General features: G+C 37.0%; 1 protein-coding gene and 1 long non-coding RNA gene across 2 annotated transcripts in view; one reads left to right on the top strand and one right to left on the bottom strand.

Annotated features, from left to right (window-relative positions):
* Positions 1–3,783: 3,783 nt before the first annotated feature.
* LOC134806083 (uncharacterized) overlaps positions 3,784–27,466 on the top strand; it is a 57,756-nt gene continuing 34,073 nt past the window's right edge. Inside the window, exon 1 of the long non-coding RNA XR_010146461.1 lies at positions 3,784–3,846. This is a non-coding gene — a long non-coding RNA (uncharacterized LOC134806083). The remainder of the gene's footprint in view (positions 3,847–27,466) is intronic.
* Positions 17,970–27,260, bottom strand: LOC134800580 (uncharacterized). The gene is made up of 5 exons (XM_063773073.1): positions 27,203–27,260; positions 25,987–26,188; positions 25,219–25,370; positions 18,676–18,916; positions 17,970–18,241 (listed from the first exon to the last, which is right to left on the bottom strand). Exons 1-5 carry the CDS (start codon positions 27,258–27,260, stop codon positions 17,998–18,000), a joined length of 897 nt encoding a protein of 298 aa, XP_063629143.1. The 3' UTR covers positions 17,970–17,997.

Below are 27,466 nucleotides of genomic sequence, written 5' to 3' on the forward strand. Positions count from 1 at the left end.
CATTTTTTGGTTAGGCAACTAGAGCACCTATATCTGAAGCCTCCCCCCAGTATGTTTCCTTTGTGGAGAGAGTATGTGTAATCATTGAAGTAAAGGAGTCTCGTTCCTCGACTAAGAGTAATATATTTTGCTGAAAAATTAAAGATGGAAATGTTTTAATTTAACTTATATTTTTTTATTTATTGGTTGTAATCAACCAGTCGTTCCGATAGGTACTACTACTAGTAAACCGTATACTGTCCTCATTCGAGAAAAACTTTGGCAGGGTACGTGATTTTTTTGAAACCATACAGTGCGCGCCTGCGGCACGGTTCAAGCACGAGGTCCGAGGAAGTCAAACGAATGTTTCTTACCCCTCAGGTACCTGGTAGTAATGTACACTCTCTTGGCGAATCAGCCCTCGAATCCACGGACCTCGTGTGCGAACTCCGGGTTCCAGGTTGTAAGGATGGACACTCAATCGAAGGGGAGTAAAATTTTAGTTATTTTCATGAGTTTACCTTCAGTCAGTAGAGAAGAGCCTTTTTAGTATTTTTTCAATACTTTTATTTATTGTATGTATCTTTCCTTACTTTTACATAATTCGAATTAAGTGTAACCTTTGCAAAAACAATTCTAACCACCATCACCTAAAGTGTCATTCTATGGAACTTGCTTGTGCACAAATCACGCTAGGTTCGATAGGGGGTTTTTCACGAAAAAATCACGATAGATCACGTTGGGGGAGGGGGGGTATAAGGAGACCTCACGTGTATTTTTCTACAGTGAACGAAACTAAGAAACAAAACCTACCACATGAGTATATCTACCTTTTCTCGGTTTCGTTAAACATAACGAAATGACAATAGCGACATAGGTTTCCACTCTTCAGTAACATGAACCGACTTATATGCTAGTCGGTCTCTTTCCAACCCACTACCCTTCCGAATTAGACCTGATCTTCACTTAAGCACTATTTTTCAGTCATAACCAGCACCATTGTGCACCTTCACTTTATGCCAACAATCCTAATCCTAACGTTATTTTTTTTTATTCCGATTCAGCATTCGTAAAACTCGTAACTAAATTTTGAATGGAGCCTAAAACTTAATTTAAACTCGTAGACAGTCTTTGTCTCTGCAAAAAGTTAAATTAATTGAGTAAAGTAAGTCCCACGGCAGTTCAACATTATCCAAAAGTTTTGATATTTTAAATGGTGGATTCAACGGAAACAAAACCATTACAATGGAATACTTTTTTTAAATGTTCAATGTGTACAAAAAAAATTACATTTTTAATTAACATTTTAGTAATTCTGATGTAAAATAAAATTATTATTAGTTATTATGTTCTCTTCTATCCATCCTGTTACCCCCTGCTGGGGTGTAGGGCTCGAATCTTTTTCTTCCACTGACTCCGGTCCTGGGCAGCTTGGGTAGCCTCCTCCCACCCCATCCCCAATACACCCAGCTCTTGCTCCACAGAACGGCGCCAAGTAGACTAGTGGCTCTGTGAGCTGTAGACCTCGCGAGCAGAGTTTAAAACTGAATAAATGTATGGTTCCGTTGTTTTGAAGAATTTAGAGAATCTAATTTGACCATAAAAACTTAACTATCAATTGCTTACAAAATTCGGGAATTGGTTTAGATATGCGACCTGTAGAGTAGAACATATGGACATACGAAACAATTTTTGGCTAACAGGCCAATTCAAACTTACACTGATATCAGAAAGACATCTATCTAACTGATGTCATTTAGTTATCGTGCATTTCACTCGTTCTTGTCCGTACATGTATTGGCGCAAGCGAGACGCACGATGACTACTAAATAACATGATAAAAATATCATCCCGATGTCAGTGTACGGTCGATGCCCCTTAAGTATACACGTCGCCATACTAATTGTATAGAAAAGTGGATAGAGTTAGACCAAGAAAAGTCTGCAGAGATTTTGACAGCACACGCAGTTCCAATGTTATTTGTGCCAGTGTCAAAATCTCTGCAGACTTTTCTTGGTCTAACTCTACTTATGTTAGGAAACCAACATTACCTTTGAATTAACCTGTAAACTGCAACTAAGAAGCTTCGTGCGCGAGTGTGGCCCATAATTTCCGAAAATCATTTTTTCTTCGAGGCAATTACTCCGTTCTCATATTTTGCGTTGCCCATAATTTCCCGAAATCATTCATTATCGGTAGCAATTACTCCGTTCCCATATTTTCCCAATGGTTTTCTTCCGCAATCGCCTATTTTTAATATTTTTAAATTAATCTTTTCCTTATAGGTTTCGTTCTTTTAAATATCTAGGATAATATTTTCTTGTTACTGTATGTTAATAGTGTAGTAATTATATTTGTTACTTGTAGGTATTTCACATACAACAAATATCAAAAACACCAAAATTAAAACATAATCTACAAAACTACAAGTAAAAAACCAAACGCTGTCAGCCAATAACTCTAACCTACCTATCTCTGGGAGCAGATTCGTTTTTAGGGTCATCAAAAAAAAATAACCCTAACCTACCTATCTCTGGGAGCAGTTTCGTTTTTAGGGTCATCAAAAAAAAAATAACCCTAACCTACCTATCTCTGGGAGCAGTTTCGTTTTTAGGGTCATCAAAAAAAATAACCCTAACCTACCTATTTGAAAAAAACCTGGTTATTTTTACCACTAGCATTAAAAAAAAGAGAAAATATGGAGATAGAGAATATTTAGTTAGTGAAAAAAAAACCTACTGGTTATTTTAACTACTGGGATTAAAAAGAAAAGGGAATAAATTGAGAAAAGGAAAATTTAGTTTATGAAAAAATGTACACGAAAAATTAAATAAAGCGAAGAAATTCCACTGGGAAAAAATGAAAACGGAGTAATTGCCTCGAAGAAAAAATGATTTGCGGAAATTATATGCCATTTTAGCGAGGCGATCCAAATTAAAAGGCTCAAAGTCTAACTAACATTATTGTTAGTTAGACTTTGAGCCCGGGAAAGCGCAACGTACGAGCAACCTACAGCTAGTTCCCTGAGCCCAAGGTCGACCACTACCCTAGGCAATGTTAACCCCTGCGATTTATGGATGGTGACCGCCCATGCTATAAACGTAAGTGGAAATTGACTCCTGGAACAGCCATGCCCTTGAACTAAAATCGTTAAAAAAATTTTCAAACAAAAACTCAAACGAATACGCTTACCTCGCGCTTCGCGCTCGCTTGATCAATCAGCAATATGATGATTAAGTGCAAAACATAAATAAATAAATTTGCATTTACTGGGGATCGCACCGGGTACCTATCCCATATCCTTGCTTGTAAGCGTCTTTCCAACTGCGCTATGATAGCATTTAGATGAGCTGACGAAATTTGGTTACTTATTCTCGAGTAAGAATTTAAATATCTAATCTAAAGAGAATAAAGTGTATAGGTGGCAGCACAGGAGCCGTCAGATCTTTGGCGCGAAGCGTAGATATGTAGTTTATGATTCCGATGTAGCCCACGAGATGGCAGAACCTACTATGCACAAGGAAACGTACTTACGAGAACGGTAGATGGTAGCACTTGCTTTGGCAATGTACATGTGCACATATGTTTCCGATTCAGGCCACAAGATGGCAGGCCCTCCAACGCGCACGGTCCCTATAGTGGGCGCGCGTGAACTATAGGGGGTAGCATAGGAGCCGTCAGATTTTTGGCGTGAGGCGTAAATGTGACGTTTATGCTTCCGATGTAGTCCACAAGATGACAGAACCTACTATGCATAAGGAAACGTACCTACAAGAACGGTAGATGGTAGAACTTGTTTTGGCAATGTACATGTTTCCGATTCAGGCCACAAGATGGCAGACCCTCCAACGCGCACGGTCCCTATATGTAGTAGAGGGTTATTGTCATACTAAATTTTGTAGTCACAGTAAATTTACTGCCATCTTTAGATACAGGATTAAAATGAAAATGAAAAAAAAAAAACAATAAATGTATATATGTATGGATAAATGATTTTTTTTATTTTTAGAACGCCATATGATTTTGACCCATGTTCTTTTACTGATATGAGTAAAAATTGTTAAATATAAAATGGTGTCGCCATCTAGACGAGCATAGGCCAAAGGTATGGCGCCGTATATTCAAGAATCAAATTTTCTTTAAAGCGCAAAAAGCCATCATCTCTTGCAAAAAATAAACGAATGCGCTTAGCCCGCGCTTGATAAATAAAAAATACGATTTTTTTAATTTTTTCAAAATAAAAAAATAAAATAAAAAACAACAATTGATACGAAATTTAAGTATAAAAAAATACAAAAAGTTATGTAGCAGCATACAATTACTGGGGATGGAACCAGGGACCTCCCTATGCAAACAAAAAAGCGAACGTTTGCAAAATGCGCCATGATAGTTCTTACTAAAGCTGACGAAATTTAGCTACTCATTCTCAAGTAAAAACTAAATATCTAAATACCGCCGAAACCAGAGATACAAATTTTCTGAATTTTTGGCCATTTAATCTATAAACATATATCAAAAAGAAAAAACTCTTATGATATCGATACGACTATTTGTTTAGGCGACAGGTATCACGACTCCGCCATTTTTTAAAATTTCCAAAAACCGGATTGACAAAAAAATTTTATTTAGTCATAGAATCTGGTCACAAAATTTCATGAGAATCGGTTAAAAATTGCGACCTGTAGAGGAGAACATCCGGACATACGAAAGCAAAATGCCCGAGTCAAAACGTAGACCTTCGCTTCGCTTCGGTCAATTATGTTATTTATTATAAATAATCAAATAAATATTATAGGGACAAATTGAGTAAGTAATTAGCTATTTGTGTTTGCATCCAATTTGGTCCATTGGGGTTAGGTACATGTGACTTAGAATCTATTGTTAATATTTAAAATACTAAATAAATTAAATTAATAAAATTTAAATGCATAATACATTTAAATTAAAATTAACAATAAATGTTAATTTACAAAATTAAGCGGGTACTTATTCGTCCCCCTCGCTGTCGAGACCTCAGGCTGCTGGTGCGCTGAGGGTATGTCCTTCCTCCGGGAGCTGGGTCGTCGCCTGCTTGAAAGAGGCCTTGACCCCCGCTCCGGGTTTTTCCTGATGCAAAGGTTGTCCATCGCAGTCCAACGCGGCAACGCAGCGAGCGTGATGGGCACCTTTGCGTCGGGGGCAGCCGGGGACGGGCTTCAGTAGGCAATTTTTTTAATACTTATTTAGTTTATATTTATATTTATGTTTAGTTTTTAATTAGTTTTATGTTTAGTTTATGTATTAACAATAAATTAAATCAATTAAATTAAAATTCACAATAAATAAAATCAATTACTTACTTGAAATAAAATTTACACAATTAACTATCCATGATTTTATTGTGTGCTTAGTTCGATTCGTGTAAAATTGAACCACGATTTTAGTATTTGGATCCAGAGGCTTGCCCAGGTGGGAGACGCAAACCATATTATGAAAAAAATCGTCCCAGATCTCTCAGTGGAGCTACATGATACCGTCGTCGTAATTGTAGAATCATTAAAATTTATTTGTATGTACTCGTAACAGATCTCGTGACAGAACTCTATGTCCTCTATGGTATGACAGCTGGACCTCACAAGCTATGGCCTTACTTCTTAAGGCAGCAACTGTCATAAGACCTTCCATTCCAATTTCCAACCGTGAGGGGGAACTATAGGTATCATTGTCATTGGGCAATAGCCATTTTACTTTTAATCATTCGTTCGATGATTCAACATGAGGCACAAAGCCCTTATACTGGACATGCCATTCATCAAAACAAGAAATACACAGCGACGGTTTGTCCGCACATCCTCCGCACCTGATTGAGGTTTGCCTTCTGATCTTCTTTTGTCTGCACACCCAGCAATTCATGTATCTTTTAGCTTGCGACTTGGAGTTTTGACGCAGTGGAATTTGTTCCGGCCAATGTCCGAAAACAGGAGTAGGATTAATTTTGTGTTCAGTGAGCAGTGAATCCGGGTCATCTGGAGGAAAAGAACGGTTCTCTCAAAAATAAACTTTCTATCAACTACTAACAATCATTACTCATAATTTATCCACCTGAGACTCCCGGTACAATTGTTTGTACATAATCCACAATCTATTTTGAACTTTCATTGAATAACAAAGAGTTCCAAATTCAAAGCCAAAACAACTGCTTCTGGGTCTTAGGAGAATAATAAAATAATAAAGAAGATATTTGCATTTAGTAGCAACTTTATCGGGTTTTGTACTAAATAATGTGAATTCCTAAATAATACTAAATATTACAAAGAATATGTAAGGACTTAAAATATTTTATAATTTAGTGAATACATAAAAAATAATTATGTATAAAATGTCCCAACATTTTGCCACCACTCCACCATTTTGCCATGGGAGCCAGGGGTAGGTACGCTTTGTGCTTGCAACACTACTTTTAACGACAGCAACTGCCATAAGACCTTCCATTCCAACTTCCAACCGAGAGGGGGAACTAGGTATCATTAGGCAATAGCCGTTTTACTTTTCATCATTCGTTCGATGATTCCACGTGGGGAAAAAAACCCCTATACTGAACATGCCATTCTTCAAAACAAAAAATGCACAGTGCCGGTTTGTCTGCACATCCCCCGCACCTGATTGCGGTTTGCCTTCTGATCTTCTTTTGTTTGCACACCCAGCATCTCATGTATCTTTTAGCTTGCGACTTGGAGTTTTTTAGCAGTGGAATCTGTTCCGGCCAATGTCCGAAACCAGAATGATATTTTACTTTATAATTAGTGAGCAGTGATTCCGGGTCACCTGAAGGAAAGTAACAGTTCTCTAAAAAATAAAACTTTCAGTCAATTAGTAACAATCTATTACTCGTTATTTACGTTGGGAAATAATACAGAAAAAATCTGCTTTTGGTATTTATTTAGTAGCTACTTTATCGGTTCTTGTACTAATTAATGTGAGTGTATAAATAGTACTAAAAATTACAAACAATAAGAAAGGACTTAATTAAAAAATAGGTATGTATAAAACAAAAACTTTGAGATATTCTATATTTATACAGCCCAGCACAAATTTTATTGAATAAGTACCCGTTTAAATTTTAAAATAATGTGTGGAAATCTAAAATCGTATAAGTTTAAAACAAACGAGCTTGCTGTCATAAAATATAAAAGTAGAGGCAAAGTGGGAGACAAATACATATGATACATAAAGTTACGAACAAAAAATATTTTTACGTGTTCATAATTTTGGTATACAATAGTGTGTCCAAATGTCTCTTCATATACTTAATAGGTGGATAAGTGTGGTCATTGACATGGTTCAAGATGGCGCCATGTTGGCTGACCAAAGCGAAGGCCTGGCACTTCTTGCTATCGCTACTTGAGTACTTGTAACTGCAAACTAGGCACATTTTACGGTACTAACCTAACCCTATTTTAAAATGGTGTTCAGATGACTTTTCATATACTTAATAGGTGCGTGAGTGTGGTCATTGACATGGTTCAAGATGGCGCCATGTTGGCTGACCAAAGCGAAGGCCTTGCACTTCTTGCTGCCGCTGCTTGAGCACTTGTATCTGAAGCCCCCTGATATATGGCTGTGGCAGGAATAGGTGTATCCTCCTATGCATAGAAGTCTTGTCCCACCGCTTAAATTAATGTATGTAGCTGAAAAATAATTATCATTATGATCTTTACAAACCTGCGCCGCCATTTTTGTGTGTCATATGTTTAATACAGGTTGGCCCAAAAATATGTTGACAATTTTTTTACTGCGGTATATTGTTGATAATTTAAACGAACTTAATTTTGCGTAGACGTAGAAGAACATTTTGAAGGTAATCTGTTTTGTTTTAGTAAAATGATTGTAATTTATATTGTCTAAGAAAAATATTCCTAATAATCGACGTATATTTGGGCCTTTTAGGTATTTACTATTATTACTTTGGAAAGGTTATATAGTTTTTCACAATAACTAAACATTTTTTCCATAATATTTATTTTTACAGCAAAGTTTTTAATGGCACTGCGAACACAATTTTGACATTTGACTTAAAATCATAAACGCTTTGAAAATATAAACATACTTACCTATATAAGTTATTTATCTTGGTCAATATGTAGCAGGTAGCGTGGCTATTTATGCACGCACTAACAAAATTAATACATATTTTTGGTGTAATAAAGAAACTACTTATACTTTAATATAATTCCCCGTTTTCGTCCTCGCATATTGTATGGGCGGGTGATTATGCTCCTCAGTCGCCTTCAGAATGACGTCATCCTTGCTGACGTAAGCGAAAGCTTTGCACCTTTTGCTCCAATAGCTTGAACATATGTAGCGGGTAGCGTGGCTTGTCTGGCCGTTGACGCAGTAGGAGAAGTTGTTGATGAGCAGGAGTTTTGTACCGCGTCTTGATGTTATGTATGATGCTGAAAATTAAGTACTTATAGGTAATTTGAAAACTTGGAAAATGATGTTTGATGATGGCCGATAAAAGCTAGTCAGAGATGACGCCTTCGACAGTAGTAGAATCCTGCATATGGAATTTAACAGCCAGTCAAAACCAAATTGTAAATGGCGTTCTCGACGATGGTAGCTTTTTGGCACTGTAGAGTTTCCTTAACTTCACAGTGCCTTCAAAGACATCATAGACAATCAAATTGGAAGTTACATTTCCCATTGATGAATTGAATCAAAACAAAATGAATTGAAGGCCTTTTTTATTACTTTTTCACACTTTTCTCTTATAAAACTACCTTTTATACGTTAACTCGCTATTTTAACGTAATGCCCCGAACTCGCACTGAGAGAAAAATCACCACCAGGAATTAATAAACAGTTCTGTACTGGGGGAAAAAATGAAGTTTTAGTAGTAATCATGGAAGTTTCGCTATTTCTGTAAAATTTATTTATTTCTACAAACAGCTCAGTAATACTAAATCTAATTTCAGCAAACAGACTTTAGTAAATGGAGCATTAAACAAAGTTCAGTATTTGTTACAATCCATTTTTATTACTACTAAAATTCTCCGATTTTTACTAGTAAAGTTTGTGATTTTTGGAAAAAAGCATCTGTGATTTCAAGTTATGATTTTAGTAAATGTCTCACTTACATAGTTTTGTAATATCTAAAAAACGAGTTCGCGGGAATAACATTACCCCATTTAAAATAACAATTCAGTTGTTACTATAGCGACATTACAAAGTTTACTGGTATTTAGTAGATAGACTTGTTGTGTTTATGTTCATTGTTGTACCAATCACTAAACGAGTTTTGTAATACCAACACAGCTACTTGCTACGTTCATTTGGTTAGAGTTAGTATTGTGTCGGATGTCGGGCGGGCGTGTCTCGTGTCTTCTTTGTTTAAAACATACTTCAGTTAAATAATAAATTTAGGATATATTGTGGGCCATGGACATATTAACCCGCGACCTACTGTGTAGTTGGGGTCTACAGGAATATATTGTTCTGCAACTTCGAGCTAGCTGTTGTTATTCTAGTGATAATGACATCAAAGGTAAATCTAAACTGTTTGCAATTCCAACCTCCCTAGCACAGGTGCGCCGCGAGAGCATGTTGCGCGCGTAATAACTACTAGTCTCTTTCTGACTGTATGAATAAGAAAGGAATGGGTAGAATATCTCGACAGGCTTTTATAGTGCCTCTTTAGTACAGAGATATACTACCAAATGCTTTTTTATTCATACACACAGAAATAGAGACGGGTAGCTACCACGCGCGCGACATGCTCTCGCGGCGCCCGTTTGCTAGGGGCGGAGGAATTGCAAACAGTTTAGTTTTTGCCTGTGACGTCATTATCTCTAGAATAACAACAGCTAGCTTGGAATCGCAGTACAGTTTAGTAAAACCTATGACGTCATCGTCTCCGATATTGCTAAAGCACGCTTAGAATTACAAAACGGTTAGTTTTCACCCATGACGTCATCACCTCCGATATTGCTAAAGCACCTCTCGGAATAACAAAACCAAATTTCTGAAATTACTCTAGCATACTTCAAATTACAAATATAGAAGTTGTATTTCCTACTAAATGGAAATTGCAAAAGTCAATTTGTTCCTATTAGTTGACTCTCCTTGTCCCCGGATTAAGTTTTATTTTTGTAATTCTAAGTGTGTTTTTGTTAGTTTTTTCTCTCAGTGCGTCTTGACGAATCTGATTGGCGCATGATTATGCTCTGTGTTAAATTTTAATATAACGTCGTCTTTGCTGACATGCGCGTACGCTTTACATTGCTTGCTCCAGTAAGAAGAGCATGCGCTGGTGCCGCCGTCGCGCAATGGACCTTTGACACAATAGGAGTAGTCGCCGAGCATTAAGAGTTTTGTTCCTCGTGTTAATGTTATATATGACGCTGGAAAATCAAATTGTGAAAGGATATTGTTAAAAATATAAAATTTTATTTCATTTACACGTCAAACATTATTATTATTGGTAGGTACATTCCAAGTCAATCTTAAAATCTTCTTAAAATATAAAATTGTTGGAACAAAACTCTACCTAGGTACACCGAACACTATCGTTTTTAAGAATCAGAAAAAGAACACAGGGTATTAACACACATAATTTAATACTAATATTTAAATAAATTGTAATGTTATATAAAAACTGAATAATGCCTGACATGTAATATTTAAAATATTATGAATAAATGTCTATGTCTATGCCTATTGGGTTGCGCACAAATCCCACTAATCCCAGAAAAGATTAGAAAGGTAACCTTATTATTGTATTTCAAATGTGCGACGTAATATTGTGAGGGTGTGGTATTTAATATTAATACAAATAATACACCAAATTAGTTGAAGACCTCTTTATTACAATGTTAGTCCATAAAAACATATAAAAACTCTTATTTATATTCATTATCATTAACTATCACGCTAATTCCCTACTAATAGTATACAGCGCCAGCTAGCTTCAGGTATGTTCGCTTTCAGAATAATAATAAATAAAATAAAAATAAAAATTTAAATAAAAAGCCTTTTATTTCCTTTCATTATACATAAAGTTTGTTAATATAATTTTGTTAATTTAATTTGTAGGAACCCGTTAGATGAAGGCCTCTTCCAAAGACGTCCATTTTTCACGGTCTTGTGCTATTCTTTTCCAATTTGGACCAGCCATTCTTTTCATGTCTTCTTCCCAGCGCATGTTTGGTTTGCCTTTTCGGCGCTTACCGTCTGGGCCTTTCCAGTTCGTGACTATGGCTGTCCATCTGTGGTCTTTAAGACGAGCCACATGTCCAGCCCATCTCCATTTTAGCTTTCTAGCGTGTTCTAGAGCATCTATTGCTTTTATTGTTGCTTTTATTTTACTATGTCTTATCTTTTGTATCTTTTTTATGTTCAACATGCTTCGTTCCATTCCCCTCTGGCAAGTAATAATTTCATTTTTTATTTTTTCAGTGAATTTCCATGTCTGGCAAGCATATGTTAAGCTGGGGATGAGGCACGTGTCCATAGCCTTCTTTTTAAGAGTTATTGGCATGCTACTTTTAAATATTTCTTTATAAGACCAATATTTGTTCCATGTACTTTTGATTCTTCTGTCAACTTCTAGTTCGTTGTTCTTGTTGTTGAAACCAATCTGCTTTCCTAAGTATATATAGTTTTCAACATAGTCTAATGGTTTGTTGTCTACAATGATATCTATTTTTTTTGAGTTCGTCATGGTTTTTGTTTTATTTATATTCATCTCCAGTCCTACTTGTTTGCTTGCATTTTGAAGACCTTCTATCATGGATTGCAGGTTTCCGGACGAATATTACACCGCTTTCAGAATATTACACCAATAATTATACAGTATATATCGCGACCACTCAAGACGGGAAAAGTTTAGTTTTAATTTAAAATAAAATATTTTACTTGAAAGCGACTGGATGTTTTTCTTGACCAACCAGCCTTACCCGCTTCAACATTTATCTGTTTTTGGGACGTGAAAACCAATATTATAAGTTTGTCTAAACCAAGACCTAAATACTTGATATGACATAGTTTTCTTGTTTGATAATTTATCTTGATAAATTCGATATAAACTAGTGATATTTTTGAACTCTTTGGGAAGATATAACTTACCAGAGTCTTCTTCACAATGATGGGACGGTAATAGGGGTAAACTTAATATAAATTGTTTGGCATCTTCAATAACACTTTCTGATGTTTTATTTTGACCACCACGTTTATCTTTTTGCGGATAACCTAGACGGTTTTCCATAGAGTCTAGTGTATAGAGAATAAATCTCTGCGTAACATCTAAAGTTGCAATTAAGAATTTTTGGCAAACCCTGCGTCTGCCTTCCCCTTCGTTAATATAGTACTCAAAAGACTGAGATCTATTCTTTGAAGCTGTTTTACTTGGCCTTTTAACTGAATGACGAATAGCACATTGTGATATCCATTCCTTTCTTTTTTTAGAACTGCCCAATCCCCAAAAATGCTTAAAAATACTATTACGCGTCTTTTCAGAAATAATTTCACAGTTATTTCCACAGTTAACTCCAACACATGGGTTTGATTTCATGCATTTACTTTCAATTAATTTTCCTTTTTGATTAATGTATGTTCCTCCTTTCTCTTTACTTTCTTGGTAACTTTTTTTAAGTTGCGTTTTTGAGGGAGTTTTTTCCACGGCAAGTTCATGAGTTGTTTCAATATTACTAGTATTTTTCTTTGTCTTCTTTTTTTGTGTTTGCTTTCGTCTTTTCTTCTTTTGATCTAAAAAAACTACATTCATTAGCAAAATTGTTATATTCTAGTATTTAACTCGAGTCTGAACTACATGTTACTATCTATTTATTTATCTATATGGTGTATGTTTATCGTTGCAGCGTGAGTGTCTGAAAATATGTATATTTAAATAAAAAAGATTTTTATTGCGACGCATATCATACTAGAAGAATGTATAATTAATGATGTAGGTACACTTACATGCAGAATCGCTTGAAGAAGTACTTCCTTCTAGAACACTAATTTCCGATTCTTCTGACGGGAAAGCTTCATTAAAGAGAAGAGTGTCTGAAAGAAAGAAAGTCGAAATAAGATTCGTTAAATGTAAGTTTTCTTTTAGATCTTTCAATTATTTTTTGTTTTGGTTCCGGTGATTGAACAAACTCGGAGTCAGATATATGTTCTATTTCATCATCATCGTCATCATCATCATCATCATCTCAGCCATAAGACGTCCACTGCTGAACATACGCCTCCCCCTTGAACCTATTTCATCAGCCGTTCCTAAAATGGTATTTAAATAAAAAAAATTACTGTATTTTTCAAATCTTCGCTGACGTTTTCGACACTTTTCCTCGAATAAATATTTATACGGTCGTCAATTCCATGATAGACTTTTACAAGGCGATTCTTTGATGAGAAGACGTTATAGTAGACCGTCCAGCGGAAGAAAAGTCTTTTAAAAATCGGTTTTTGCTCATGTCGTCTCAGATATGGGTGAATATGGTATCGATGCATTCAGTGTAATTCAATATTCAATTCAATAATGATATATTTCAAATAACATAGATTCATAATAGATGGTTAGTAACATAATAAATAGCTCTCTAACTTATTCTCTACGTTAGTAATGCCCTGAACACAAATATATGATATGACAAGCGCGAATGTGGTGGGGTTAGTTAGTTGCTGTGACGTCATAAAGTCGGCAGTATAATTTTATTTTTATTTTCTTTTAAACATACCATGTGGGGTACCCAATGAAAGGGCTTTCTGAGTAGTTCACAAATATATTATAACATGTTATGACGTCACATCAACTACCCCCACCACTTTCGCGCTTGTCATCTCATATATTTGTGTTCCGGGCATTACACTGAATGCATCGATCTGTGTAAGATGTCCCCAATATTTATTTATTTATTTATGACGTTGAAAATAAACCAATGGTTTCAGTACATTTGTTTTAGGCCTCTTTATTTATTTTTCTCCATAACTTAGCATAAAAAACTTATAAAACTTGTTATTTATAAACACTTCATCTAATTTCCTACTCTAACGTACAGTCCCGAGCTAGTTTTCACGTATTTGACAGGCGGATGGTTATGCTCAGTGTTCGCCTTCAGAATGATGTCATCTTTACTGACATGAGCATAAGCCTTACATTGCTTGGACCAGTAACAGGAGCAGGCATATCTGGAACCGCCTTTACGAATCTGGCCGTTCAGGCAATAGGAATAGTCATCGAGGAGCAGAAGTCTTGTGCCACGTGTCAAAGTTATGTATGACGCTGGAAATGCAATAGTGATTTGAAAATGATGATTATATAGATATATAGGTACAATAAAAGTATAAAAATAGGTTTTGATAAAAGGCTACAAAAAAAAATTGTTACATGTTGTAGATATTTAAAATTAGAATACTAATGAAATAAATCATATTATGTTAGAACCAGTATAACTATAAACTAAAATAATTTGGATAAAATAAAAATTACTTAAAGTGCCGTTGCAGGTAAAGAGAAAAAAAAATACGTCATCTTTTGCTCACATGGGCATGAGCTAGGTATTTCTTGCTCCAGTAACTAGAACATATGTGTCTGGTCCCACCATTACGTAAACGGCCTGCCACACAATAGGTGTATTCACCGATCATCAAAAGTTTTTTCCCCCTTGTTAATGTTATATATGTGGCTGAAAAAATAAGGTTTTGGAAATTATAACAAAAATTGCGTTTTATGGTAACTCGGTGGGTGTTTAAAACTGAACTGTAAATAACGATATGGTAGGATTATTGGAAGGAAAATCGCCATTGATTACTATAAGCCGAAACAAGTAGTGTGGATAAAATGAAATGACAGAATGAACTGAAGAAATACAATGTTTAATTAGATAGCTCCTACAAAAACAAACGAAATAACACTTACGTAAATGTTTTATCTTATTATAACATTTAAGTATCTAACAACTAATTCAAACCACAAAATATCAAATAAAATGGTAACCGAGGTAGTCTTACGCATTCACAATGGTTTTGGTAACGTTAATCATTTTATAATTGAGCTAAAATACGGAGATATTTCAGTGCCGCGCCAAATTAACCAGTACCTAAGCAAATAAACCGTTTCTTAGGCCACCACACATCTAGGGTAGAGGATAGGAGAACACTCCATGTGTAAGAAAAAGCGTCCGTCAAAAAAACATAAATAGGTGGCGCACTTCACTCTGTCAATAACGTCTAAGTTTATTTTCATGTCTTATAGCTACTCTAGCGCCACTCTGCAGACATTTGGAACTGTTATTTATAGCTAAAGCTTGAATGTTTGGAACTGTTCTCCCATAAGAGAATTTTCTTCTTACCTCTACTTTCATATACCACACTATCTGGGTTGTGTTGCCAGATGGTCACATAGTCACATTTTAAGTGACTTTTGGCCCTCGTCAGTGACATATGCGACAACGACAATGTGCGTGACTTGTGATAGTTATGATTTGGCCACACGTGTCGGTTTTCTCTTTATTTTTTAGGACAAAAATGTGACTTTTCATTAAAGGAAACTTAACTAATGGATAACTCCACACAGAGCTATAAGGTGCCATGGTGCAGAAATGCGCAGATTACCAAAATGCCTTCATCGGGCACTGAGACAACTACGACCAATTGCTCCGTGTCTCGACTGGCATTTCCGAAACAACCAATAGTCACAATTTTCGTCAGATTGATCGAAGCGATTAATGGTTCCATGTATGAAGCCCCTTAGGTGGAGCGTGATTGTGTTCAGTCTTCGCTTTCAAAATTACATCGTCTTTGCTAACGTGAGCGTAAGCTGGGCACTGTTTACTCCAAAAACTCGAATACGTGTATTTGACGCTACCCTTGCCTATGTGGCCACTGAGATAATAAGTGTAATCATTGATCATGAGGAGTTTTGAACCTCGTCGCATACTCGCATTGTCATATATGAAGCTGGAAAAAAGAATTCATAATTGGAAACATCCAAAATTATTACAGATACACATTTAGACTCCTGAGACCCAGAAGTAGTCGTTTTGTATTTGAATTTGGAACCTGGATTACACAAATAAAGTTCAATAAATTCTGGAATATCTACAAACATTTGTATTCGCAGAGACTGCACAGGATCGGGAAGACTGGAAAAAGTGGGGGGAGGCCTTTGCCCAGCAGTTGGACATTATGGGTTCCCAATAGTAATAATTCGTCGCACGTGTTCTAACTTATGCTTGTTCTTTTAAACCCGGTGACATATCGTCATCGTTGTAATCTGACTCTACCCTTGAAGTTAATTCTAGAAAAAAGGTATGACTATGCTTACTTTTTGAATTTGTATGCATGCATATTTTTGTAATAATTATGACTTGACATTTCCATATAAAACGCCACATAGTTATTGTAATAGTAGTTTTTATTTAAGTAATTGAAAATTGTTTATAAAATTAAAGTTTGTTACATTACAACGTACCTTTTAACTTAGCCTAAATTAACTACTTGCAATCTAAATCGTGATGCTAGATTGTTCTTCACTATCAAATCCGTGGAGGTCGATTCTCATGTGTTATGGTTTTGATACGACCTTGACGATCGTCTTGGTGATTGGCACGCATCTCACGACTTTGACTTCATTTCGCACATGCACCAATTAGCGTGAGCGATTTTTAATATCATAAGTATCATAACCGTAACAAGTTGTTAAATCTGAATCGGAATCCTGGGTTCTCGCATTAACTTTGAGAGACTGGCTTAATGACTAATTCCCTAATTTTACGTAAAGGCCTGAAGCTGTTTTTATATATTTGGTGGGCGGGTGGTTATGTACAGTATTCAACTTCACAATAACGTCGTCTTTGCTTACATGCGCATACGCTTTGCACCGTCTACTCAAGTAGCTTGAACACGTGTACCTGGCGCCGCCGTCGCGAATATTCCCGCTGACGAAGTATGAATAGTTGTTGATCATTAGCAGTTTTGTACCTCTTGCTAGCGTTATGTATGACGCTGCAAAAATAAAACACATTCATTTCACTTTCGCACTTACACAAATCGCTGGCCCAATATTACAGGGTTCTATGTTACATTTTCAAGATAGTTGAAATTCGACTTAATGTCACTTTGACAAATTTCAGTTTGATAAAAGTATTAAAAGTGAAACATAGAACCCTGTAATATTGGGCCAGCGGAAATAGCGGAATGTTAGAACGTGACAGGCATGGTGACAGGTAATAAAACCGCGACCAAAAATATATTATGTATAATATGATCAACCATATTACGCAAGTTGGTTTACCGACCTTTAACTACAAGTAGATGTCGAGGGAACAATAAAATAAACAATAGCTTTGTTTCAATAGGTAATTTTTACCTTTTACTGTCAAACAAACAGAAAATCGTATTTATTTATTTGCAAGCAACGTATATAATATCCCGAGCTTCCCGAGCTCTTTTTTAAATATTTACTTCGTCGGCGGATGGTTATGCTTGATGTAAGATTTCACATCCTCTTTCTTTCCTAATTCCTATTCTTATGTTTAATATATTTATAATTTTTTATCACTGGTAACTCGTGATGATCATGACCCCCGCGATACAGGCCATGCCTAGTGCGGGGTTCACTGTAACGTGCTTGTTAAACTTTTACTGTCAATAAAAATATTGTTATTGTTATTGTTATATACGATTTGTAAGTATTACGGCCTGGCGCGACTGGCTTCGGCTCAGGCGACAACCATAGGTGGGAACGAAAGATCCGATCGCTGTGTCTCGCTCCAACCTATGGTTGTCGCCTTAGCCGAAACCAGTCGCGCAATGTCGTGACTGAGCCGTAAGAATTACATTCCTTGCCGAGTCGACTTGAGCAGGTGTATCAAATACGAACTGCCTGATGGTAGGTATTGTAGGCAATTACCCTGGGACACCCGTGCAACACCAGAGGGGTCGCAGGTGCGTTGTCGGAATTTAAGATGGGGGTACGCTCTTTTCTTGAAAAATCCCTGGGTATAAACTTTAAGAAACCCTGACTCAAACGATCAATTAATGTAAAACTTTAATGTAAAGGCCTGAAGCTGTTTCTGTATATTGGGTGGGCGGGTGATTATGCTCAGTATTAAACTTCATAATAACGTCGTCTTTACTGACATGCGCAAACGCTTTGCACCGTCTACTCAAGTAGCTTGAACACGTGTACCTGGCGCCCCCGTCACGAATAGGCCCGCTGAGGAAGTACGAAAAGTTATTGATCATTAGCAGTTTTGTCTTGTTAACGTTATGTATGACGCTGCAAAAACAAAACACCATTAACATTATAGTAGTTTATGTGACTGCTACATAATGCCTAATTATGTACTTACAGTTACATGCACTGTTCCACACACATATTATAAGCTCTTTGTAATGTGATCAGGATCCGTATGTTACGACTGCCATTGAGGCATTTGATCACAATTCACATACTTACCAAAAAGTCATCTCGACTTATTTTGTTTTAATTTGATTTGTATCATTATTAAATAAATATCGACGTTATTACTACGTAGGCAAGATGGTTTACCTACCGTTAACTACAAGAGGCAGAGGGTACAATGTAATCAAATAAACATCTTTTCTTATAACTTTAATCACTAAATGTTAAGCATACCCTTTAATTGCAAATCACTACACGTCCCTTCTTCAAAGTTTCATCTGTGTAACAAACATAAATTCCTATACATTTATTTGTAAGCAACGTAATACCCCGGGCTCATTTTTAAATACTTCGTCGGCGGATGATTATGTTCCAAGTAAGATTTGTATATGATTTCATTTTTATCTACATAAGCATAAGCGTTGCATTCCTTGCTGAGCCGGCTTGAGCAGGTGTATCGAATACCACTCGCTGAGTTACCGTTCTTGCAGAAAGTATACTCGTTGATGTAGAGAAGTCTGGTACCCCGCGTGGTCGTTATGTAAGAGGCTAAAAAAATTTAAAAGTAAACACCATATCATGGGGAGACTAAAGCTCACAGATTTAGTTGGTTAGGCCGTTTAGATGAAGATCGGAATGTGAAAAGAGCGTACCTGTGTCGCCTAGCAAGAAGACGTCGCTGGAACGACATGGTAGGGGCGGATCTGCGCGAACTCCGAGCAACAATTACCGAGAAGTAGCGCACGACCGAGAAAATTGGTGCTGTCTTGTGTCCAAAGCCAAGTTTCATTTTGAGACATTGATCCAACGGAGTGAGTAAGTAAAACATACAGATTAGGAGTATTTTAATGGACGTCAAGGTGCAATAATTCCAACAGAAAGTTATAATTTCAACAACTCTAATATGTATACTAACTGACATTATTGATTAATATGTAGACAACTTTGATCACTCATAGATTATTTTGGGCTCCCTTACTTCATTAAACATTAGCTTTGCAACAAGGCGTGTTGATACGCAGTTAAAACTTTTTGATAAAAGTGACCCTAGCCAAGATGACAATTGTACATTGGCAAATAGCAAACAATTAGGAAAAAGTATCGGGATGGCAGATGCTGCGAAAAATCACGGGACTACTTCTATAGGTACATTATTAATTTTAAGGTTCGATTGGCGTTTTACATCAACAATTGTCATATAGGCTGGTTAGGTCCCCGGCACTCGTTTGCACATATCTGACGGGCGCATTATGTCGGCCTGGCCACGACATTGGTCTAAGGCGACTGGCGGGGCGGCTGGCGGCACGGCAAACGCGAGCGACCGCCAGGCATGCCACGTACTTTCAGTAGCGGCGGCAGCGACTAGGAGCGGCTGGGACGTAGACGTATTTAAAATCATGTTTTTTTTTCAAAAGTGCCTAGTATTAATATATTTCCTTGTTTGTCAACGGGTGCATGGGCTAAATACAGGACGACCAATTTATTTACATCTAGTTTTGTATTTTATATATTGTATATATAAAGCACCCAAAAAAACGAGTACTTACACAAGAATAAGTGTGAAGACGTCACAAGTATCACAACATACTTAAATACGCGAAAGTACATTTAAAATTTCAATAATAAACCCTTCCGTCTCCATGTCGCTCGAAAAAAAAAACAAAATGTTTTGTTCCGCACGCCACCGCTCGATCCGTCTCGCCGCCTAGGCCGGTCGCGCCGCTCTACGGCCTGGCCACGACATTGGTCTAAGGCGACTGGCGGGGCGGCTGGCGGCGCGGCAAACGCGAGCGACCGCTAGGCATGCCACGTACTTTCAGTAGTGGCGGCAGCGACTAGGAGCGGTGGTGACGTAGACGTATTTAAAAACATCTTCAGTGCCTAGAATATATTTAATTGTTTGTCAATAGCATCTTGTACAGAAGAGAAGGGGTGCATGGGCTAAATACAGGACGACAAATTTATTTACATCTAGTTTAGTATTTTATATATTGTATATAGAAAGCATCCAGAAAAAAACGAGTACACAAGAATGAGTGTGGAGACGTCACAACATACTTAAATACGCGAAAGTACATTCAAAATTTCAATAATAAACGCTTCCGTGTCCATGTCGCTCGAAAAAAAAAACAAAATGTTTTGTTTCGAATGGCACCGCGCGATCCGTCTCGCCGCCTAGGCCGGTCGCGCCGCTCAAAAGTCGTGGCATCGCCCGCGCTGCCCGATACAAATGTTCGAGTCGCGCGCCGCCCCGCTCGCCGCCGCCGCTGGTCGCCCGGTGCAGGCCGTGTTGGTTACGGTTAAAGTCAGCCTTTATGGTAGAAGAGCCGGCCGCAAAATTTCTAACCGACTTGATACCACGATGAAATGCACAATGGTTTCCCAGAAAAGTTATGCTAAGTCCGAATTCGATAGTCTGCCACGGCGGAACTTGCCGAAAGTACGAAAAAGAAGGCCACTTCCGGTGCGAAAAAAGGGGCTGATTTAACCCATCTGATACCGAGATAGTAGTTATGGCAGCAGTTAGAAATTTACATGTAGACACAGAAAAGCGAAGTCTGCCACTATTTTTTTTGCCGGAAGTGCTTGGCAGACGCTCTCAAAGGTGACCATCGGGACCCCTAAATTAACCCATCTGATACCACCATGAAACCAATGCCAGTCGGTAGGTATGAACTCTCATGTCAGGAATATATAAGTCTGCCAAGGCTTTTCCTGCCGAAACACCATGGCAGACGAGATTATGTAAGCAAGGTCGCCATCGGTTACCCTACACTAACCCATCTGATACCACCATGAAACCAATTCCATCCGGTAGGTATGAACCCCCATTTTAGGAATATATAAGTCTGCCAAGGTTTTTCCTGCCGAAACACCTTGGCAGACGAGATTATAAGCAAGATGACCATCGGTTACCGTACACTAACCCATCTGATACCGCCATGAAACCAATTCCAGTCGGTAGGTATGAACCCTCATTTCATGAATATATAAGTCTGCCAAGGCTTTTCCTGCCGAAACACCTTGGCAGACGAGATTATGTTAGCAAGGTGTACATCAGTTACCCTACATTAACCCATCTGATACCTCCATGAAACCAATTCCAGTCGGTAGGTATGAACCCTCATTTCGGAAATTTTTAAGTCTGCCAAGGCCTTTCCTGCAGAAACTCCTTGACAGACGAGATTATGTAAGCAACATCCGCATCCGTGGGACCGGTATACGTGATTACTGTAGGCTTATTTATTACTTTATGCTTTTACATATTTGTATATTATTATGTTATTAATGAAATATATTTATAATTTATTAAACCTATACCTAATACATTGGGAATTCATTACCTGCTTACGGCAGTAGTAGGGAGTAGTGGGTGAGTTCTGGCTCACTTAGCCAGGCCAACAGTCCCTCCCCCTTTTTTTCCCTTGTTGAGGCCCTGCAACCTTACCTTGAACCCAACCTAATGTCATTGTAGCTCGAATCTAACCTAATCTATTTTTATTGCTTTTAGAAAATATTCTAATAACAATTATCTACTTTTGCAAAGTTAAATGTTGAATTCTTTATTTCGCAAAATGGAATTTTAATGTGACTATAATGTATGTGCAATCTACTTAGAAACTGGGTTTAGAAATATAAAAACACACATTTTATTTTATCTTTAAACTTTTTTCATTTTAAGCGAGTTTTGATTTGAAGGAACATAATACTTAAATTCGACTGTAATCGTATTGTTTTAAGATAGTTTACTGAGGTTTTCAACCATTATGACCCGTAAATAACAGCAAATCAAATTTAAAGGAGACGCGAGCTGATATTTATGTACCCTATTTTTTGAAATACAATTTATCTACTGGTATACTTTCTCGTGTGCGTATATGATTTAATGTCAAATCAAGCTGTCATTTTTATTTGAAGAATTATACGTGGGCTCCGGTGCAGCCCCAGCGGGCATCTGACTTGAAGAAGAATTTTGAGTGATGTCGTCAATGTATGGAAATTGTTCGAAGGTTTACATTTGAGATTGAATTTCTGTGTTGTCTTTGTGAGTAAAAATATAAATCTTGAATTGTCTAGCTTTCAAAATCACACAATAATTCAATTACTGTCAAAGACAAAATTGTTTTGCTTCTTTCTCAAACGGAACTCCATATTTTGATATTTTGATACTTTTAGTGTCGATTTGTAGAGAATAACAGCAAATTAAAAATATAATGGCATGAAGAGTCGGTACACGGTTTCTTCGTGAACAAATTTACGTGTAATAATAATAATTATAATATAATATATATTATAGTGGTTTTCCGGGTCAAGGTCCGGGTCCGAGTCCGGGTCCGAGTCTGAGTCCGAGTCCGGGTCCGAATCCGTGTCCGAGTCCGTGTCCGGGTCCGAGTCCGAGTCCGGTTCCGAGTCCGGTTCCGAGTCCGGGTCCGAGTCCGAGTCCGGGTCCTAGTCCGAGTCCGTGTCCGAGTCCGAGTCCGGGTCCGAGTTCGATTCCAAGTCCGGGTCCGAGTCCGGGTCCGAACCGGATCCGGGTATGAGTCCGGTTCTGGGTCCGAGTCCGGGTCGCAGTCCAAGTCAAAATCGAAATTAGAAATCACCAAACGTGTACTATGCGTCGTTGAAGAGTTTTGTTCTGGTCATCATCAGCAGTTCCACTTCATCAAATGCGACAGTTTTTAATGTAAATGCTTGATTTTATGATGAAAATACAAAAAAAAATCTATACTTATGCCTTTAATATTTGAGGAGTTCCCTCGATTCCTTATGGATCCCATCATTAGAACTCGAGCTTGACAAAAATGTGGCTTTAAAACTTGACTTGCTTAACAAACATAACGAAGAGGAAAAATCGCCAAACGTGAACTATGCGTGGTTGAAGAGTTCTGTTCTGGTCATCATCAGCAGTTCCACTTCATCAAATGCGCCAGTTTTTAATGAAAATCCTTGATTTTCTGATGAAAATACAAAAATGTCTATACGCATGCCTTTAAGATTTGAGGAGTTCCCTCGATTCCTCATGGATCTCATCATCAGAACTGGGTTTTGACAAAAACGGAACCAATCTGTATGCATATACATACAATCAAAAAACTAATTTTCAAAATCGGTCCAGGAATGACGGAGATATAGAGTAACAAACATAAAAAAAATAAAAAATAAAAAAAACATACAACCGAATTGATAACCTCCTTCTTTGAGATTTGGAAGTCGGTTAACAAACTAATATTAGCCCAAAATCTAAAATAAATGAAGTACCGATCACATAAAAAGTAAAAAATTAAATTAAGTAAATAAAAACAGGAAGGTATCATAAAATGTTAATGAAGAGAAATTGTAAGAGATGGTATTATGCCAACCAACAACTGCAAAGTTTTTTAACATCGGTTTGTGGCAAATACTGTTTAGTTTATCTTTATTTTAAAACGAAAAATGTCAACTTGCATGTTTTCTCCACTGTACACAGAATAAGTAATGATGTTACTATATCTCATATGTTCAGAATATTACTTGAATAAACTTATTATCCTATATAAAATGTGTGTTTTTATATTTCTAAACCCAGTTTCTAAGTAGATTGCACATACATTATAGTCACATTAAAATTCCATTTTGCGAAATAAAGAATTCAACATTTAACTTTGCAAAAGTAGATAATTGTTATTAGAATATTTTCTAAAAGCAATAAAAATAGATTAGGTTAGATTCGAGCTACAATGACATTAGGTTGGGTTCAAGGTAAGGTTGCAGGGCCTCAACAAGGGAAAAAAAGGGGGAGGGACTGTTGGCCTGGCTAAGTGAGCCAGAACTCACCCACTACTCCCTACTACTGCCGTAAGCAGGTAATGAATTCCCAATGTATTAGGTATAGGTTTAATAAATTATAAACATATTTCATTAATAACATAATAATATACAAATATGTAAAAGCATAAAGTAATAAATAAGCCTACAGTAATCACGTATACCGGTCCCACGGATGCGGATGTTGCTTACATAATCTCGTCTGTCAAGGAGTTTCGGCAGGAAAAGCCTTGGCAGACTTATATATTCATGAAATGAGGGCTCATACCTACCGATTGGAATTGGTTTCATGGCGGTATCAGATGGGTTAGTGTACGGTAACCGATGGTCATCTTGCTTATAATCTCGTCTGCCAAGGTGTTTCGGCAGGAAAAACCTTGGCAGACTTATATATTCCTAAAATGGGGGTTCATACCTACCGAATGGAATTGGTTTCATGGTGGTATCAGATGGGTTAGTGTAGGGTAACCGATGGCGACCTTGCTTACATAATCTCGTCTGCCATGGTGTTTCGGCAGGAAAAGCCTTGGCAGACTTATATATTCCTGACATGAGAGTTCATACCTACCGACTGGCATTGGTTTCATGGTGGTATCAGATGGGTTAATTTAGGGGTCCCGATGGTCACCTTTGAGAGCGTCTGCCAAGCACTTCCGGCAAAAAAAATAGTGGCAGACTTCGCTTTTCTGTGTCTACATGTAAATTTCTAACTGCTGCCATAACTACTATCTCGGTATCAGATGGGTTAAATCAGCCCCTTTTTTCGCACCGGAAGTGGCCTTCTTTTTCGTACTTTCGGCAAGTTCCGCCGTGGCAGACTATCGAATTCGGACTTAGCATAACTTTTCTGGGAAACCATTGTGCATTTCATCGTGGTATCAAGTCGGTTAAAAATTTTGCGGCCGGCTCTTCTACTATTATAATGACGTCCTGCTTGTCCGTTAATATCTACTCTGCACTTATCGTTTCTACTATCTCAACGCAACGATATTGCTGCGCCAAAAGGTCTGAACATTGACATACAATTTAAACTTTTAGATAAAAACCAGCATTCGTTTGCACATATTTGACGGGCGCATGATTATGATTTAAATCCGCCTTTTTAATGACATCGTCCTTAGTAACATGAGCATGAGCTTTGCACTTTTTAATAAGTCTATTGGAACATGTGTATCTGAAGCCATCGTGGACGGGGCCGCTGCGGCAAAACGTGTAGTCGTTAATGAATAGCAGTTTTATTCCTCGCGTTGTGATTATGTATTTGGCTGGAAAAAAGTTCGTTTTCATTGACTTGCCCAGGAATTATGAGTACAGTCACCTGCAATAATATGTTACTCTTCGAAGGCCGCAAAAATATGTGACACGCTCTTATGGCTATACGAATAAAATCGTGTCAGATATTTTTGCGGCCTTCGTTGTGTAACATATTATTGCAGGTGACTGTACATGTTGTCTTGTGAAGGCGATATGGGTCAAAATTGGATCAGTGAGCAAATTCTTGTTTATGATGATAATATTATGGTAGGTTAGACGCACGGATGTTGATTACCTTGTAATATATTAAATCCAATTAGTATAGTATTATATCCTAATCCGAATCCAAATTTATCAGTCATTCCGGTGAAACTGCTACTAGCAAACCAGTATTTTCATTGGAAGTATAAAGACCATAAAACGCTAGAGAATAAGCGTACTCAAATAGTAAAATAATACCACTAATTAATTTATCATGCATTATTTATTACAAAAATATTTTCAACATTGATTTCAATTAAGACAATTTAAAAAATTTGCCACATGCCATACGCTTATACCTCGAAGGTGGATGATTATGAAGCGTGTTGGCCTTTAAAATGACGTCATCCTTGGTCACGTGAGCGAAGGCTTTGCAGCCTTTGCTGAGGTAGCTGGAGCACTTGAACCTGAAGCCCTGGTCGCGGATGCGGCCCCTGACGGAGTAGGAGTATTCCCCGATGATCAGCAGCTTGGTGCCGCTGACTAAGGTTATGTATGATGCTGAAAATTAAGGGTTTGATTATATGGGTTGGGTGGTGGGTGAATCAATGTTTTCTTGACACTCGTTGCTATGGTTATACTCTGTATCTTTAGGTATTTTAATAAAGGTAAACAAAATCTACCCTCAAATGGCTCCTTAAGCCAGTTGAGGGTAGATGAAAACATTGCATGATCAAATAATGTAGGTTAAAGTCAGGTCGTTCAGTGACTGGTCCAGGCGGTTTTGTATTTGGTCGTTTAACAAATAAATGTTATAACTACCCGAAAATTTACAAATTGTTTGTTTACTTTTATTTAAATACCTAAAGATACAAACTATAGGTTAGGTTACGTCGAGTCGAAGTGTGTCTGGGTCAATCTTAAAAACCTTGTGTATGCTGGCATTTAAAATATCCTAACATACATTTTTTATGGTAGTTCTAGCCCTTTCTATAAAAAATCATCTACTTAGCACAGCCAAAACCAGATTCGGATTAGTTTGTTTTAGATGTTGTACTAGAAATACCATTTTGCAAGAACTAAGATATAAAAAGACTGAAGCTTGCTCTATAATCGATAATTTCAAGGAGAAAGTTAATCAGAAGTTTCTTCGGTAGGTAGGTATAACACCTGGCCGACCATATGATAAAGTATATGTTTATGAATATTATATGGAAACAGAAACTGGGAATATCTAATAGGAAATAATAGTACATTTCAATGCAAGTTTGGAAAGTGTGATACGATAACACTTCCACGCGTACGTTGAACGACGTTTTTAATACATTTGCGAAAAAATCTAAATAAAATAAATATTGGTTACATGAGTATTACACTTACAGTTACGAATTTTCCCTTGAACTTGAATGATTTTCTATATTATACAGCACTATAAACTAAGTTCAGAGTTGATTTACATTGCGAAAATTAATCACATTAACTTATTTCATACAAAAACACTCTTACAGTTGTAATTTAAGTTAATTATTTGGATACAACTAAATTTTAAGTGAACATGGCGGGCGCCGGGTTTACTTTTTACGCTTTTTGTTTTATCTGTTAACGGCAGCGAATGTAGCAATGATAGTTCCATTCCGCCAAATAATAAAAAAGTGTTTTAGTGTAAAATCGTATTATATAACGTTTTATTTATATAATAACTAATAAATATTTACTTTATATCTTGTAACAATACATACTTTTTGCACGTAATAAATGATTAATGGCAAAATAAAAATTATATTAAGTTTTTGAACATCCAAACTATTTGGTGTGGACCTATCGGTTACGGTCAGAATT

This window comes from Cydia splendana, chromosome 2 (assembly GCF_910591565.1).
Source record: "Cydia splendana chromosome 2, ilCydSple1.2, whole genome shotgun sequence".
Taxonomy (NCBI): domain Eukaryota; kingdom Metazoa; phylum Arthropoda; class Insecta; order Lepidoptera; family Tortricidae; genus Cydia; species Cydia splendana.